The sequence below is a fragment of the Nanorana parkeri genome, unplaced genomic scaffold (genome assembly GCF_000935625.1).
Source record: "Nanorana parkeri isolate BGI_ZX_2015 unplaced genomic scaffold, ASM93562v1 scaffold1114, whole genome shotgun sequence".
Taxonomy (NCBI): domain Eukaryota; kingdom Metazoa; phylum Chordata; class Amphibia; order Anura; family Dicroglossidae; genus Nanorana; species Nanorana parkeri.
The window spans coordinates 256,942-272,960 of NW_017307382.1; the positions used below are offsets into that span (position 1 = coordinate 256,942).

Sequence of the window (16,019 nt, forward strand, 5' to 3'; positions counted from 1 at the left end):
TTTCATTGCTTGCTGAAAGCAATGCATGATGGGATATGATGTCTTGAGAAATGAAGGCTTGCATCACATCAAAGAGACGCAAAGCACACTGGGAAACCAGGAAGTTTATGACAAAGAGACAGACAGACAGAAGGCAGCACTCACTATTGAATGATCAAAAACAACTTTAGTATGTGTTCCTATTACAATGCTGATGTTATAACAGGATAGTATATGGGACTTTACAACTTCTCCAAGTTAAAGTGGACCAGTATTTATTTTTAAAAAAATCCCCTTTCCCACATACCCCCACCTTCCTGATTAAGACAGCAGCTTCTTCTCACTTGTCGAACTTAAGGGCCAAATCAGGCCACATCATTGTCTATGTCCGGATGTCAAACACGCACGTAGAGCTGTGAGAAGTCTATACACATTGTGCTTCTTGGTCACTTAGCAGACCTGGTAGTAAGAAGAAAGCTGCAATAAAAGATAAGATCTGCTTCCTACGCTTAGTTTAATATACTGTGAGAGTTTTCCAATATTTTGAAGTCCATCATTCAGACTCTTAGGCTGCATATAGATGTTAGAGGCGTTAAGAGGCGTTAAGAAGAGACAGAGGCACCACACCAATGGTTTTAGAGTCCAGAACTATTTATTTAGCCTTATAAATACAGGCTTAAAAAGCCAACACATTTCAGAGGTTTGTACAGTACCATTTGAAAGGCCATTTTGGAGGACTGGTGGGGTGTAGGAGTAAAAGCAAGTCCTTCTTTTGGAGCAGGCTTCAGCAATTGTTTATGAAGAACTAATAGAGGATCTCAGTTGAAGAAAAGTCACCAGTACAGCAATAGTTCCTCATGAAGAGCATCGTTAATGATGTCAGATGTTTATAGTATCACAAGTAATGCAGCGTTTCAGGATTCCGAGTTCCGTATTCCAAATTCCGAATTCCAAATTCCGTATTTCAAGTTCCTTCATCTAACACCACCTATCCATACCTTCTATATGGATGTGATAGGGCAGTGAGATGCCCAGGAACAATCAGATTGCCCTCAGAGCCTTACATTTTCTGACCTATATAAAATACTACATAAGCTATGTTCTGCTGACTTTCCAAGTTCATGACAACATGGAGGGCAGGGAGGGAGATGACAGGAAACAATAGTGATTGGGAAAGGTTTTTAAACCTGTTTGATCGATGCTTCTCCTGGAGACAGCGGGTGTCTTTCTGCCACCATAGTCATGAGATTGTTATCTGCTTTAGTGGAAAATGGCCACATGAGATGACTGAACCCCATGCCTATGGGCTGCTTTAGCACTGTGTGCCTTGGACTACTGCCCAAGTCATCCCTGTTATAATTTTCTCCTGTTTAGTTATATGTACACATACAATTGGAATGTAATTGTGTTGTCCGGAATAAACCAGATATTTACATTAGTGTATAGTAAGAATGATACTTCATAATAAAAAATGTCTATAACCTTTTGTTACTAAGTTTTTGTAAATTGTTTATTTCAGCGCCTGGAGAACACAGTACTCAATCCAGACAGTGCAGATGAAGACCGAATCTTAAACTTTCGTAGTGGAGAAGAGGAGCGAGACATGCTTACTCCTGTCCCTGCACGCATCCGTGAGATCATCACGCAGAATCTGAGTGATGACTCTCCATACAGTAAGTTCATTTTATCCCTTCTGCCTCTGATGTCTGTTACCTGATAAGAAAGAAGGGGTTTTTTTCCCCAGATATATTCTGCACTGTATGTAAACCATTATACTGTATCTCACTTATTTCATGACTTTATTTTACATGGTTTAGCTTTTGTGTAATATTCCCTCTTGTCTTGTTCTTGCCTTTCCTGGGTGCAGATTTCATAAACCTTCCTCAGCTGTAAGTAACAACTATAAGATCCTTTAACAAGTTTAGTAATATTCTGGCTTTACCCTTCTGATATGTATATAATGGCAAAATATTTTTGTTTAGTTTTAGCTAGAATGTGGTGTTTGAAATACACCAGCATATATGGTAACTATGTCTTTTGAGCACTAGATGGCACTGTAGTGCACTGTTAGTCTCTATGCTTATGTATGTTTTATCTATGATATCTACAGGAAGTTCTATCTGTCTATATGTTTTTCTTCTACAATGCTCTATAATGCTGTATTCTGATGTAATATCCTCCTAAGAAAGTAAAACTTAATTCAGCATTCCTCAAGATCTCAGTGCTTCATCTAAACACAGAACCAACAGGTATTGGCCCGAGACACTGAACAGAACACTGCAAGTCAACAAGAGCCACATCCAGCAAATCAAAACAAAGAAAGCAGAGCGTGTTTTCGCTGTAAAAAGGCTGGTCACCTGAAAAAGGACTGTTCTATCTGCAAAACCGAGCAGCAAAAGCGGGAGGCACCTACAAGAGAAAGAGCTTAGGCAGCCACAAAGGACACTGCAGGCACATCATGGAGTGCTATCTTTAAAGTGACTCAGAACAGTATACCACGAAGATGGTGTAATGACTCAGGCGTAACAAGCCACATGACTAGTGTTGAGTCATTCTTCACAGCAATTGATTTCAGTGCAAAGGACAATGTTTTCCTAGCAAACTGGAAAAGTATTACTGTAGTGGGTAATGGTCAAGGACAAATGCTCATGACATGCAAATGCTCTATGGCAGCAAAGGCCACACGTACCCCACTTCCACAGGCCACTGAAAGAAAGACTAGCCACCCCATGGAGCTCATACAAAGTGACGTGTGCGGACCAATGAAAACTCCCACATCAGAAGGGAACAGATATCTACTGACTTTCATTGATGATTATTCCAGGTACACAACAATGTATCTGTTGAAGCACAAGAATGACACATCAGAAAACAGTTTGTAACCATGTCCAGCAACAAATTCCAATGGAAACCAGGAATTAGACGTACCAACAACGGAGGGGAATACATCAGTAATGGAATCATATTTGAAGAAACAAGGTATAGTACACCAGACAACTACACCATGCACTCCTGAACAAAATGGAAACAAACAATCCTCAAACAATTCATCCCCACAAAGCTACCTCCTCATGTATCACTTCCCCCTCCCTTTTAGATTGTAAGCCCTCAGGGACAGGGCCCTCTTTACCATGTTGTCTTGAATTGTATTCTGGTTGTAATGTCTTCCTTATATTGTAAAGCGCTGTGCAAACTGTTGGCGCTATATACATCCTGCATAATAATAACAAAAATGATGTAGCAGGACAGAAAAATCGCACTCTGAAATGGTCAGATGCATGTGGTCAGATGCCAACCTACCTAAGATGTACTGGGGAGAAGCAGTCTTGACTGCAACATACATTACCTACAGAACAGACTACCATCAAAAGCCGTTAAAAAGCACCCCATTGAAATGTGGCATGGATCGAAGCCTAGCCTAGGACACATTAGAGTGTTTGGATGTACAGCTTACGCATATATTCCAAAGGAGAAGTGAACCAAGTTGGAGAACACAGCCATAAAAAGGTATTCTGGTGGGCTATACTGAACAAAGTAGGGGATATAGAATCCTCCACCCAGAGACTGACAATGTGATAATAAGCTGCAGCGTTTATTTTGATTAGAACCCATCACCAGAAACAAAGATCCCGAGGAGTTGTGAAGTGACTTCGCTCAGTAAACCAGCAAAGGAAGCTGAGCAAAGTGAAGCCGCACAGGAATCAGAACAAGAGGTGAAATTCACAATGGATAAGTCCAGTTCCATGTTAAATTGCTGAACAACCTGAAATTAGAAGATCCACTCAGGTGACAAAGGGAATACCACCGTGCAAGCTGTCATATACTGCTAAGTCACATAACATACTCGAACCAGCATCGTGGGAAGACATAGAAAAACTGCCAAAACGCGAACCAATCAATAGTGACAGGCAGCAGAAGAAGAAATAAAATCACTCCAAAAAAATAAAACCTGGACACTCACTTCCCCCTGATTGCAGAACTATTGGAAGCAAATTGACTTCTAAGGTGAAGCTCGATGCAGAAGGAAATATCCACAAATACAAGGCCAGATTAGTTGCCAAGGGATACTCCCAGAAATGTGGAGAAGACTGCAATGAAACATTCGCACCCGTCATAAAACACACCACCATCAGAACACTGCTTAGCATCGCAGCATGCGAGTGAAACAACTAGAAGTTAAAACCGCTTTCCTTTATGGAGACATTAAGGAAGATCTCTACATCTAGCAACCACCAAGGTTTGAGCAAGGACACAACCTTGTGTGTAAACTCCACAAGAACATCTACGGACTCAAGCAATCTGCAAGAATGTGGAATGAGAAAGGGAATGAAATACTCACAAAAGAGGGATTCACAAGAAGCAAAGCAGATCCCTTTCTTTATTCCAGGAATCAAGAAGACAGATGGACATACATCCTAATTTATGTTGATGACTTTATAACCTGTTTTGAACAAGATAGTTCACAAACTAAAACAAAACTTTGAAATTAAAGAGCTATGGAAAAACATTGGTCACTATCTGGGAATTCAGATAGAGAAAGAAGAAGATGGAAGCTATCTTCTCAACCTAAGTCAGAAAACTGCAGAACCTTTGGAACAATTCCACATGCAAGATCCAAAGGAAGTAAAAATACCTATGGAACCAGGCTACCAAAAGAGCAATGAAGCAGATAACTTGCTACCCACCAATGACATGTACTGCAGAGCAACCGGAAAGCTACTATACATTGCTCCTGTGACAGCAGTGGGCGTACTCAGAAAACGTTGCAGCACCTTGTCAGCCTGACTAGAACGCCGTAAAGAGGGTAATACAATACTAAAAAGGAACAATTAAGATGAAGCTATCACTACCAGCAGCGTCAAATCCAAAACTAGTTGGCTATGCGGATGCTGATTGGGCAGGAGACTGCACAGACCGCAAATCCACAAGTGGTTACATCTTCCAATGCGGGGAAGGAACCATAAGTTGGTCTAGCCGAAAGCAAACAACTGTTGCACTTTCCTCAACTGAAGCTGAATACATAGCTGCAGCACAGGGTTGTCAAGAAGCAATATGGATTCTTGACAAGCCACAATTGTCAAGGATTATCCACAAGTGAAAAGGATTATCACAGCTTCCTTCAAGAGAAACTAAGCGCCATATAGCAACACATATGCTCTTGAGAAGGGGTGTTTGAAATACACCAGCACATACTGTAACTATGTCTTTTGAGCACTAGATGGCGATGTAGTGTAATGTTAGTCTCTATGCGTATGCATGTTTTATCTATGATATATACAGGAAGATGGTTTCCCTCTACAATGCTCTATAATGCTGTATTCTAATGTAATGTAATGTGCTCCTAATCAAGTAACACTTAATTCAGCATTCCTTTAAGATCACAGTGCTTCATCTAAACACATAACCAACACGTGGAAGGATTAGAACCTCTGTCAGGATTTTATTGTTGTCCTTTGTCCCCACTTGGGAGAGTCATCCTTTCTATTTGTCCTGATGACCACTGGCATCAAGACAGAAAGTGAGGAGAAAGCCAACATTTTAGGGCTGCCAGCAGAGCAAGGGGTGAGGCCAAATCATCCACTACATATGCTGGTGAGATTTCCCCAAAGCATAGCTAGATAGTACCCATAAGATACCCATATGATTCACATATGTATTGCAGTCACCCTAATGTTGAACAACAGAAACAGAAATCCTTTGTCCAGAGGAATATTCTTTTTCTTTCAGGGTTTGTTTAACAAAGAACTTTATTAAACGTGAATGTTCTATTAAAAATATCATATTTCTTAAAAGGATTGTACAGTGGGGTTTTTTTTAGTTTAAATATTAAATATTACATCTAAATGTTATGAATTATTTTATCCACACAGCTGACAGAGCTCTAAATCCTAGGAGTAAACCAACCTTTATCAGACAGCTCTATCTCTCTAGCTTTATCTATATCTCTCTAGCTTTATCTTTTTGGTTAACCCGTAGTGGTCTGGGAATCCTTTGTCATATGTTTAATGTTCATTTGTAACAAAACCATTGAAGTCTCCATTTAAAGACACTCACTATCTCGTATCTGTGAATAACAATAGCATGTTTTTCTTGTCCCTGTATTTGTCCTGTTTCTTTAGGCTTCACAGACACATTTACTGACCTTGGTCTGAAGGAGGAGAACAGATCTCTGCAAGATGAGTTATTTCGTTTGAAAGATCTGCTGGCAGTAACCCTTTCTGAGCATGATGACCTCACCATCAAGAACCACGCACTGAATGAAAAGGTAACAAGGATCAGTACATGTGCTATTGACACATCCTTTGTGTTCCTACCTTCCTCCTGCTAGCTGGTTCTTTTTGCAGTAAAAACCTAACAACATTCTCAGGGGCATCCAATCAGATCGTACTGCCTGAACCAGTTCTTTTAATGCTCATCCCTTCATCTTTTTTCAGGTCTGGTTCCATTGCTAAGTCCTAATTATGGTCCTGCTTGCATATTTTGCCATCATTGCATTCTTTCCATTGCTGTATATATAGTTAAATAGTTGCATAGTATTCGAGGTTGAATAAAGACACAGGTCCATCAAGTTCAACCCATTGTGTATGATGCATGTGATACTGCATGTGTATGTGTGATCATGTTCTTAGGGTACCTGTACCCCTGTATGTTATGGTCCCTGAGGAAATTGTCCAAATGTTTTTGAATGATTCAAAACTCCCAGCTGAAATCACTGCTTGCGGCAGCGAGTTCCAGACCCTAGCCGCTCTAACTGAGAAGAACCCCCTACGCCCCTTGTGCTGAAATCCTTTCTCCACCAATTTTAGGTGGTGGCCTCTAGTCTTTGTTATGGAGCTTACTGGAAAAAGTTTATTGCTGATGTTGCTATCACCATTAAACATCTTGCACAGGAAAATCATATCTCAGCACCTCCAGCGTGAACATGTTTAAATTTAGTAACCTTGTCTCATAGCGTTCGTCTTCAGCCCCTTAATTAGTTTGGTTGCCCTTCTCTTGACTCTTTCCAGTTCAAGAACATTGTTTCTGTTGATTGGTGACCAAAACTGGACTGCATACTCCAGATGAGGTCAGACCAGTGATCTATAAAGTGGCAAAATTATAGATTTGTCTCTACAGTAATTTCCCTTTTTTTTTTTTTTCACAAAAAATTTTGTTTTTTATTGAGCATAGTAAAACATACAAAATATGTCAGGTAGCTCCAGAATGGGTTACAAAGTTCATACGTGCGTAACATGCTTGATATCGAAGCTCGCTTGAACATATTATAAGGTATGTGCTCGGACAACGGTCCGACATGTGTGAAAGCGTAGTGTAAAACTGACTACGTCGACAACCCAGCATACAAAGGTAGGCTTGTGGCGAAGCTTGTGCTTCTGGGGAAGGCGTAGTAACTGAAGTTGAATATCAGTAAGTATTGAATTGATAGCAAGAAGGAAGAAGGGAAAGGAAGCCAGGAGGCACAGAGTAAAAGACACAAGGTGTGAAGGAATGAAAAGTAGGAGGGCAAAAGAGGGAGAAACAGCAAAAGGGGGGGAGCGACAACCTCAAGATAAATGGGGAATAGTTGCCGACTGTCTGTAAATTCCCTTTTTAATACAAGACAATACTCTGCTTGCTTTATTTACCGCAGCCTGGCATTGCAAGCTATTATTCAATCTGTGGTCGACAATGACCCCCAAATCTTTTTCCATTTCTGACTTCCCTAGTGGAGTTCCCATTAATGTGTATTCCGCTTGCCTATTTATAACCCCAAAGTGCATTACTTTACATTTATCGACATTAAACCTCATCTGCCATATAGTTGCCGACTCCCTTATTTTATCCAGGTCCTCCTGTAATGTTATAATGTCTAAGTCTGTGTCTATTACACTCCCGATTTTGGTATCATCAGGAAACACGGAAACATGGCTATTCACACCCTCCCCGATGTCATTAATAAACAGGTTGAATAGCATGGGGCCCAGCACAGATCCCTGTGGCACGCCACTCTTGACACTTGACCAATATGAAAAGGAGCCATTTATAGATACTCTCTGGACATGTTTTTGTAGCCAGTTCTCTATCCATGTACACAACATTCAATCTATGCCCAGGGACCTCAGCTTGTGTAGTAAGCATTTATGTGGTACTGTGTCAAACACTTTTGAAAAATCTAAATATACCACATCCACCGGCCTCCCTCCATCCAGATCTCTACTCACCTCTTCATAGAATGTTAGTAGGTTGGTCTGGCAGGAACGGTCCTTCCTAAACACATGCTGATTATCATTAACTATACCATTATCATGAACAAACTCTACTAAGTAGTCCTTAATCATTCCCTCTAACAATTTACATACTATGGATGTAAGACTGACTGGTCTTTAGTTCCCTGGTAGGCATTTTGACCCCTTTTTAAATATTGGTACTACCGTAGCCCTCCGCCAGTCGCTTGGTACTCTACCAGTCATTAAGGAGTCCTTGAAAATGAGGAATAGTGGTCTCGCTATAACCTGGCTGAGTTCTTTAAGCACCTTGGGGTGCTGGTTATCCGGCCCTAATGCTTTATTTGCATTTAGTTTTTCAAGTCTATGTTGAACCCCGGCTTCCGTCAACCACTGTGGTATATTATGCGATGAGATATGTGTATTCTGATCTACATTAAACCCGTCTTTTTCCTGAGTGTATACCGAGGAAAAAAAAATTATTCAACACTTCTGCATTTGAGCACTGTTTGATATTGATGTATATAAACACTTATGCACTGTTAGATTTATTGGACACTTATTAAGTCTCATAAGAGACTTACACTGTGAACTTTATCACTTTGGATTTAAATCATTTATTGGAGGTTGATTATATTTGTTTTCAGCATTTAGACATACTTTTTTTTTTATATATTGTTAAAAGAGGTTCAGCGCTGTGCATTGTTTTAGGGATACTTTGCAACACACACAGGGACCATGGAGAACAAAAGTAGCCACCCTCCAGAAGGAAGGACAGTGTCAGCACCAATTCAGAGATGATTTGAGGATCTACAGCCGAGTGATAAACAAAGAAGATACATTTTTGTTAATAGTTGAGACACATGAATGCATTTTTTATATCTAACTCCTGAGTTTAGTGTCACTTTATAGTCCCAGTTATCTGCAGTGAAGAGAAACAAGTAAAGTAATTCAGTGAACTGCAGATGCTGTCTAGGAAACATTCACGCTGAGCTAAAGTCAGAAAGTACTCAGGTTGCCTTTACAAAGAAATGCTGACTTATTTAGCAGATTTCTTTTGCCTATAAGCAGGGCTGCAGCCTCTTCTCATCAGAATCTTGGCTGTGCGCTATCTTCTTACATTCTTACAGAAATAGAATGGTGCATGAACCTGGGAACACCGTGACCTGCATTTTTACAGGCTCAGGTTTGTGGTCAATCAAGAAAAAGCAAGCAGGGAGGGCCACCAGATGGATGTGATGAATGTTGGGATAAAAAGAGTTTGTGCAGCAGTTCAGAGTCAGTTTATAGTGCTAATTTTTGACTGGAGCATATCTTTAACCTTAGTACAGTAATAACTTGCATGCATATGTTAATGTTTGGTACTGTTTAAAGCAGTAACCAAGTTTCTCTCACAGTGCCATCTGTATGTCATATTCATCTTGACTCAAGCAGAGGCTGAAATCTTTGTTTATGTGCTGTGTCAGCCTTTGGCAGCCTACTACAAGCCAACACAGTGACAACAAGGTCCTTGACTGCCTTGTGACCTTGTCCCTTAGAGCAGAGCTTGCATCATTACCTCCAGCTGCATCCCTCCGCTCCCCCCACAGGGTTACATTCCCACCTTCCCAAGCAGAATTAACGCTCTCTCATAACAGCACCAAATAAACTGTCTGGCTGTTAACAACCCGGTGGGAGCATTGCCCTCCCCACAAGCACTTTCCCAGGGACGTGTGATCTCCGACTCCCATCCCTTCCCCCCATAGATCCCTTCTAGCTGCACCAGAGACGTCAAACTTTCACACTTGCAAAAATAATTGCTTCTATAGTGACACATTTTATTGGACAACATAAATATTTCTCCACGGATTTTGTACGGCACAAATGTTTTATATCAGATTGAGAGCTGTCAAGTTAATAATTATTTCCAAACCGTTTTAGTGCCATTTAGCCACTAATTGAACCTCTTAACAACGGTGTTGTATCCTCTGATACAAAAGGGTCAGTGTATATGGCATGTTTTAAAGGGCATATGTTTTGAAGGACACTTATAGCTATAAATTGGCTCGATGATTTTAGGGCGTATGCTTTGCAAAAATGTAAAACAAACTATAAAGATCACCCCGTCTGTACCTGAGCTTTAAAACCGTGGCAGCATCGTGCTAATGGCGCCAGTCAGCTGCTGGCTAAATATCAAAATTGGCTTAACTGGATCTAAACTTACGAATACAGTGAAATAAAAAAAAAAGCATACAGCTATTCTGAAACACTTCATGAGGAGGGGTTTGGCAACAATAGATAACTAGCTAGGCTGTACACCAGTTTTTAACAGGTCATGCAACCATAGAGACCTAATCAGTGTATTGGGGGCCCTTTATTCAGATAAATAATGTGTCATGAGCGGAAAACTCCTTTTACTGTCTAATCATTTCTTATTACAGTGCATGTAACTGACTAAAGATATTGTGGGACCCCAATATAGTCCTCTACATTTCTGTGCTTGAATACAGCACAATGCCTGGATATGATGGTGCCTCTGCAATATTCAAATCTTTCAAATTTCCGTGGACCAGAAATTAAATCTTAGCTATGGCTATAAGTAGGGTCAGTTAAAATTGAGACATATACCCTAAGCAGATGCTGGTTATATTGCTCTTTTGAAGCTGTAAAACAGAATGACTTTCTCCCAGATAAACTGTGTAGTGAAGATGATAATGTTCTCCTTTAACTTATACAAGTTTATGATGTATTGCACCAACAGCTTAGGTTGGACTTTGCCATATGGGTCTCACATAAAGTATATGTTTAAAGACCATTGCCTAATACAGTGCATACAAGTTGCTAGAAATTGATCTAGTACCTCTTTGCCAGTCCCACCAAATTTGACTCATCTTTGTGGTCCATACTACGTAAATTGCTTATAATTATCTTCTACTACTAAAGAGTCAATAGAGCCATGTTCAGTGGTGTTCCAGATTTGCAACCATACTTTCTGTTTAAGAATTGTACCCAAGTATGCCTGCCACTGCTGTACGTGTAGAGACTCAATAGGAATATCTAGATGGTGGTTATTTTGCCTCGTGCTTGGGGGTCAAAATGGTATCTTTCAATTTGTTTAGCTCCCACCTCTGTGTGCTTTGTGTGGTTATGATGTCTAATCATGAGATTCTAGGATTAGGGTGTTAATATCAGTAAGAGAAGGGCAGCAGAGGACAGTTGGCCTAACGGGGCAGGGATTCTAGATTTGAAGGCAGGGATTCTAGATTTGAAGGCTTATCGGTCACGATAGTGGTGTAGCCAAAGAGCACTCACAAATAATTGCAAGTGATTTCAAATTGCACATTCCCTTCTTCTGTAATGATGCTAGATGATTCCATGTTGCCATAATTGCAGAAAATGTTTGTATTGTGGTCTTGCACAGTAGATCTCAAGTGACAGCAGATCTCAGCAACATGCAATAACTGGAGTGCATGGATTGTGTGACTGGAAATGGCCTGTGCAGTTTTGACTTGAAACAGAGAGCCTTTTGACATTGGCAGATTAGTGGCAATGCAGAAAAGTCTGTAAACATCGACAGAAAAATTAATAAAAACAAATTGCGTACAAACTCGCAAAAACAATGCCGCCTAGGTGTGAACCAGGCTTTATACTGTGTTTTATAAATAAATGTTGTATCATGCACAGTAAGCAGCCTTGCTCCAGTGGCAATAAGGACAGTGGCCGGTAACTCCAGAGATAAATTCATGGACAGGTCCGGTGGCCTCAGAGATAAATTAATGGACCGGTCCGGTGGCCCCAGAGATAAATTGACAGGTCAGTTGGCTCCAGAGATAAATTCATGCACAGGTCCGGTGACCCCATAGATAAATTGACAGGTCCGATGGCTCCAGAGATAAATTCATGGACAGGTCCGGCGGCCCCAGAGATAAATTGACAGGTCCGATGGCTCCAGAGATAAATCCATTGACAGGCCCGGTGACCCCAGAGATAAATTAACAGGTCCGGCGACCCCAGAGATAAATTGACAGGTCTGGCGGCCCCAGAGATAAATTGACAGGTCCGGCGGCCCCAGAGATAAATTGACAGGTCTCGCGGCTCCAGAGATAAATTCATTGACAGGTCCTGTGGCCCCAGAGATAAATTCATTGACAGGTCTGGTGGCCCCAGAGATATATTGACAGGTTGCAGATCTGGTGGCCCTGCAACAAGAAAATTTGAACATTCCTGCGGGCAATAATCAATTTTTGCGACAGTCGGCCTCACACAACTCATGAAAAACACTTTGTTTGTTGTAATACATTTCCCGAAATACACAATCCAGAAGACTTTCTATACACAGCTCAGAAGGTATAAACACAATTCAAATACGTTCACAGCCGAATGTATATGAAATAAAGCTGTCATTGTGCAATGCTCGTTTTGTTTATTCCTACAGACACTTGGCTTCCAGTTGAGTTGCAGGAAACATCCTCTTTGCAGCCCTAAGGGCTTGTTCACACCATGTCCGGATCATGTCCAGACCAGAACAGTGTGTTCCCGGACCAAAAAGCTGGGCTGGGCTCTGTTCACACCAGCACAGTCCGTTCTGTACAAGACAAAAAAATACTGCTTGTTTCATTTTCTCTAGTCTGCAAATTGGAGTACTGGAATGCATGGAAACGCATCAAAAACGTATGCAAACACAATGGACCGCACCTGAAAGCTTATTTTAAGCCAAGAGAAAAGAAAAAGGACTAAAAAAAAAACAGCTCTGGAATGTGGCAACATCACAGTAAAAATGCGGCAAAACGCAATGCACTGCTTTGTTTGGAAAATGTTGTGAACCTGGCCTAAATGTCTAGTAATGCAAAACATTAGGTTTAACAATAGGCCACTGTGCTACACAACAAATAACAAAACTATTACATAGAATTATTTTATAGAATGCCAACATTTACATTTCATTCTCTGGATATTTATCAGTTACTTTTTTCGTAATGTAACATGTGTTTTAGGTTTAGTGACTATCATCTACAAGTTTCCACAGAAACAATAAAATGTTCCTACGAACAAGAAAATAAGTCCGTTCTGCCATTTTATCCTAGCACTTCACATGACTAAATCTGGTTGATGTGATCCCCTGGGGACCAGTTACTCTGTACAGTGACTTGCTCAATCAACGTTCATGGAGCTGTAAGGATAGGGAGTTAGCATTGCCTTCTAACAGGGGCCACGGTGTGTGAGCAGCACTATTCTCTATGGAGCGACCACTCCCAGAGATCACTTCCAAATGTTAGCAAGAACACTGAAGCTTTCGCTGTGTGTTTTTTTCTGTTTACATAGTAGATATAGGAGAATGCTTGCAAAAGGTTAAAGTGATATACTGTATAGCGATAGTATTTGTTTCATTAGAAATATAACTTCCAATGTTTAGTTTATTTTTAAAGCTGCTGCAAAGTGAAATTAATTTTCTGATAGGTTGTGTCAGTTTACAAAGAATTTGCCCTTTTCTTATAGTGATTATGTCGCCATAGACCTGGTGTTATTCATGAATTAAAGCATGTGTTACTGTGTGCTAGGTTTGTTGCATTACCATTGCACGCACCCCAATTCACCTCCGCGCTGCTGTGCGCTGCATCGCAGCCAGCTCTCAATGAGTGGTAGAGTCTCAGAGTAGAGCCTCATACTCCTGGGTTGAGGAAAACTCTGTCCAATAAACCAAATCTTGCAAAAAGCATTGCGATTACCTCTGTTTAGGGTGATTATGTATTCTATACTTTTGATTTCATTAACTATATAAAGCCATCAGGCTTAATGGAAGGAGGCTGTGACTGTTTCCATAGCTTCCGGATGCATCTGGCGGCCTGATTAAATGTGCGGGTGCGACTTCCTATAGGTCCATGTTCGATTATTTATTTATTTTACAGTATGCAGAATACAAAAGAAGCAATGGACCAAAAAGTGATTGAAAATACCCAAAATGCCAAGGTGGAGAAGACCAAAGGCAGGAACTATGGGTCCGAGATCTCACCACTGAGATAGAAGGGCCCTTAAACAAGATGCAAACCCAATTACTAAAATCTCATCTAGGCCTTAACACGTTATTGTAATTTCAAAATCTAGAAGTTTGTAAATGTATTGAAGATGCCCATAGGATGAACTTCCTCAATGCACTCAGCCCTGTGAATATGCACTTCCTTATGTTGAAACTCTTGAGGCGCTTGCCTTCTGAACTACACCCAATGTCTCAACAATGTAACATTATCATTGCTTGCTGGAAGCAATGCATGATGGGCTACGTAGTCTTGAGAAATCAAGTCTTTTATCACATCAAGCAGAAGGGAAAGAGGTGCAAAGCACACTGGAAATCCCGGGAGTTGATGAAAGTGATGGGCAGACAGAAGGCAGCACTCACTATATAAAAGGGATTTTTGTCCAGTTAGCTTTGATTGCATTAAAAAAAACAACACTAGTATGTATTCCTATTACAATGCTGATGGTATAACAGGATAGGATATGCGGGGCCTCTATAACTATTTCATACTTTTATATAGATTGAAAAGTTGTTTTTTCTACTGCTACTATCAATAATGATTTATATTCTGTGATTTAGATATCTGTTAGTAAATTGCAGTTCATTTTGCAAACTTTATTATGTTCTCTGCTCCTCTTGACAGCTGGAACAGATGATGAAATTTGGAGAGAGTGAAACGGTTTCAGACTTGAGAAGACGCTACCAGGAAGAGGAGATGGCATATAAACGCAAACTGGCTGCCTACCAGGAGGGTCAGCAGAGGCAATCACAGCTAGTACAAAGATTGCAGAATAAGGTAGACGCTCATAATACACTTGACATTGTTATAAACCAGTAATTGTTCCAATGTAGCAAGGGATTTGGATTTACGTTGATTGGACCAAGATTAACAATTACTCTAAGAAGATCAAATGGTGAGGATGACACAGAAGATCAGTAATCTTTATGGGATGATTGCTAATAATGAAGAGATAATTGACAAATGATGATTATTATTTACATAGAACGAGATTATGGAGGCTCAGAAATCAGGAGTGCTACTAGCTTACCGCTCATGATGAAAAAATAGATTTCCTGTAGTCATGATACATTTATAGAGGGCAGTTCTCATGATAAGCTTATAGAGAGTCAGTAATTATGCTTAGTAACCACAATAAAAATATGGAAAGTAGTGGGGCTACCCCTGAACTAAGGAATAAGTGTTCATTTGTGTGTAGGTTTAAAAATAAAAAAAGTTATACTCACCCGATCCTCGGAGAGCCGGGATGTTCTTAGATTCGTCCTTTCAGCTTCGCTTCCCCTCCGCTGCAGCAGTGTAAGGATCCTTGAGTTGTCACATTCTGTACACCGTGTATAGGACGTGAGGACGCCAAGGGACATGCCACCGCAGTGGAGGAGGAGACAGGCAGGAGGAAGCGCTGTCACAGCCAGCTGGCTCAGAGGATTGGGCAAGTATAACTTTGTTATTTTTGAACCTAGACACCAAAACGCACTTAACCCTTGCAGTGCTGGGGTAGCCCCACTGCAAGGGCAATACAACTTTTTACCCGGCGTTCTGCTTTAACATTTAAGGTACAGCAACTGTAAATAAGCACCTTGCCTGGGTTCTAACATACTATGCATGTGGAATGCTTTGACATGTTATTGACCTGTAACCTTCCTCAATGTTCTTTTTAATTGACGAGCCTCCTTTCTTATGATACTTTGCTAATGTTTTGCATTATTGGTACATGTAATGTCTATACAGTATACAGGTGTCAAAACCAATGACTGGTATACATTTGTGTGATAGTTGTTATACCCTTAACAAAATGTCCATCAAGCGTATTGAAACAGAAATACGT

At 40.5% G+C, this 16,019-nt stretch overlaps 1 protein-coding gene across 1 annotated transcript in view; it reads left to right on the forward strand.

Moving 5' to 3' along the window:
- Window positions 1-16,019, forward strand: part of CROCC2 (ciliary rootlet coiled-coil, rootletin family member 2) — a 117,277-nt gene that overhangs the window by 9,848 nt on the left and 91,410 nt on the right. The window contains exons 3-5 of the mRNA XM_018567897.1: window positions 1,499-1,652; window positions 6,099-6,244; window positions 14,819-14,971. Of these exons, the coding sequence (XP_018423399.1) occupies window positions 1,499-1,652; window positions 6,099-6,244; window positions 14,819-14,971 (453 nt within the window). The remainder of the gene's footprint in view (window positions 1-1,498; window positions 1,653-6,098; window positions 6,245-14,818; window positions 14,972-16,019) is intronic.